We start from the raw sequence: 2499 nt of genomic DNA, 5'->3' as shown, positions 1-2499 counted from the left end.
TTGTATTATACGGCAATTGATTTAGATAGAAATATAGTCATATTAAACAAAGGCAATTTATATCATGGACAGGGTTAACATAACAATCCTGATCAAAATAATAATGTAGAATTCATATTTGTAAAATATAGAATTTCATAACACAAACAAATTAACATGTTATATATTTATTTATTTTTCAAATATGATATAATTTAAATACACAATTTATGTTTATAGACACAAAATTTCACAATACAAGACACAATGCATAACATAAGATACAATTATTAATTTATTTTAGGTACAGAAAGTACAGAATTTCATAACACAAGACATAAAAACTTACCACACAAAACATATACATATGCACCTGGATCCACAGTACACTGTAAAGCTAGGATTCTTAAACAAAAGATTAAGTACCCAACTAATTATCATTTGGTTACATAATCTTCACTTTATTTTAACAAGGAAGAAAATACTATACGATGATCACTTCTTACACATAATTCCATATCCGCCGTCGGTCCCTCCGGTGGCGCAGTCAACCGTCCCGTAGTATTCCCTCTCTACGTCGGCGGTCACATTTCCGGGAGCGAAAAAACAAGAATTGCAGTCCGCCGCGAGAAGCGAACTAGTCCTGAACTTATCTTCGCCGCCGACGACCGGCATTTCGACTCCAGGCTTCGCCGGATTCTGGAAATCCGGCCGGTAAGTCCGGCCGAGAATCCCGTCAACCTTAGGCGACAAACTGAAGAATCTGAACTGCACTTCCAAGTGCGCAAAGCTGTCGTTAGCCGGTATCCCGTAGCCGTGAATCGCGTTTTCCTGTTCCGTCACCGGAACAACGTTAGCCGATACCTCGGCGATGTCGGAGACGGTGACCGTCGCGCTGTTCCTCGGAAACGTCCTCTCCAGTTTCAGGCTTCCGTCGGGGGAAGTCCACTCGGAGGATTGGCCTTGCGGGATCACGGCGGGCTCGCCGTCGTAGCGGAATTCTAGGTGGTCGGTTTGGTCGTCCCAGTTCTCCGCGGCGGCGGCGGCGATGGTGAAGTTGTGGGAGCCGAACATTATGCCTAAACCTTGGATCCATGTGAAATCTCGAGTTCTGTTGAGGGGACGAAGGCCGATGAAACGGGCGTTGATTTGAAGATTGGTGTCTGATATTAAGGTGAAGTGCTCGTTTTTCTTGCCGTGAAAGTAGAAAACAATGCCGTCGCCGCCGACGAACCGTGGGTCGTAACAGGCTGCTCCGGGACCGTCGCAGTTTGGTTTTCTACCTGCCGATACAGATATATATGGTACAAAAACTGATTATACATAATACTCTTTGGAAAAATTGTATTTTTAGTCATTCAGTAGTTATATCTGTATTAGAGCATCCACACTTATGCATATTATGGGGAGATTTCAGAATTAATTCTTCTCAAAGGGGATAATAACAAATGTAGGATGAAGTTATTTGTGGAAATAATCATCCTGCAAATATGGGGAGAATGGCAGAAAAATAAAAAAAGAAAGAAAAGAACGCGCACAGCAGCCCGCCCACACGGGCGCGTCAGGCGCGCCTGACAGTTCGTTTTTTTTTTTTTTTTTTTTTTTTTTCGTTTGTTTTTTTATTTTGGTTTTTTTTTTTTTTTTCCTCCCTTCCCCACATTCTCTCTCCTAATCACTCTTACATTATCCCCATATTCTTCCCAACTAATGTGGATGCTCTTACAAACTTAGTATTAAATTATATCTTTGACCATCTTTAACCCCTAAATTATACAAGTGATGATTTTAATCATTCAAACTATTTTCATCACTAATTTGTCACTTAATAAAGTGATTGGCAATTAAATACGGAATATGCATCGAGGCATCGAGTATATGTTAGGTATTTACATTTTTTTTTTTTGTGAGTTGTGAGGAAAATCTGCAATCACTATTTAAGAGTGTGTATTGAGTAAATCTGTCTGTGTATTGGGTAAACCCGCCTTGTGACCTAACCGACAAAGAACTATAAGGAGATAAACCAACCTAGATTGTCAATAATTGATCGACTCAAATCAAGAAGACCAATAAATTACTCCCCAGAAGTTGAACTTGCAACCTCATGCATGGTTACCAAATCAACATGACAAACTGTAATCGAACTTTTTGAAAAAAAAAAAAAATATAGAAAAGAGAGTAAAATCTTAGACATACTTTTGCAGACAGCTTCACATTTAGGGGAGTAACAATCAAGAAAGCAGGCTTGAGCAGTGGGATCTTTGGGGTGAGTTTGTGGGCACTGATATGGGCAAGTTAAGTACTTGAGAAAGCATTTACTTCCACGATTACTGCACGTGACATGGTCAACCTTATGATAGGCAACTTCACCTTTCATCATCACAAAACTAGTCAGAAAGAAGAGAACAAAGATTGCAGCAAATGCCTCCATTTTTGCCATCTTTAAGCAAGCTAAGCAAAGAAGAAGAAGCCAAGAATGGAGTTTAATTAAGCAATAATGATGCAAAGGAGTTCACCTCTCTG

At 39.7% G+C, this 2499-nt stretch overlaps 1 protein-coding gene across 1 annotated transcript; it reads right to left on the bottom strand.

Annotated features, from left to right (window-relative positions):
- Positions 1-385: 385 nt before the first annotated feature.
- LOC109171369 lies at positions 386-2499 on the bottom strand. The gene is made up of 2 exons (XM_019320445.1): positions 2173-2499; positions 386-1262 (listed from the first exon to the last, which is right to left on the bottom strand). Exons 1-2 carry the CDS (start codon positions 2414-2416, stop codon positions 475-477), a joined length of 1032 nt encoding a protein of 343 aa, XP_019175990.1. The 5' UTR covers positions 2417-2499; the 3' UTR covers positions 386-474.

The sequence above is a fragment of the Ipomoea nil genome, unplaced genomic scaffold, assembly GCF_001879475.1.
Source record: "Ipomoea nil cultivar Tokyo-kokei standard unplaced genomic scaffold, Asagao_1.1 scaffold0317, whole genome shotgun sequence".
Lineage (NCBI taxonomy): Eukaryota > Viridiplantae > Streptophyta > Magnoliopsida > Solanales > Convolvulaceae > Ipomoea > Ipomoea nil.
The sequence above is the reverse complement of the archived record's forward strand: the minus strand, read 5'-3'. Positions and strand labels throughout refer to the sequence as shown.

Excerpts from the sequence above, each read along its gene's own strand:
- LOC109171369 (XM_019320445.1), bottom strand. The coding sequence starts at position 2,416 with ATGGCAAAAATGGAGGCATTTGCTGCAATCTTTGTTCTCTTCTTTCTG. Across the intron at positions 1,263-2,172 it reads ATGTGAAGCTGTCTGCAAAA|GTAGAAAACCAAACTGCGAC; the intron begins GTATGTCTAAGA and ends CTGTATCGGCAG.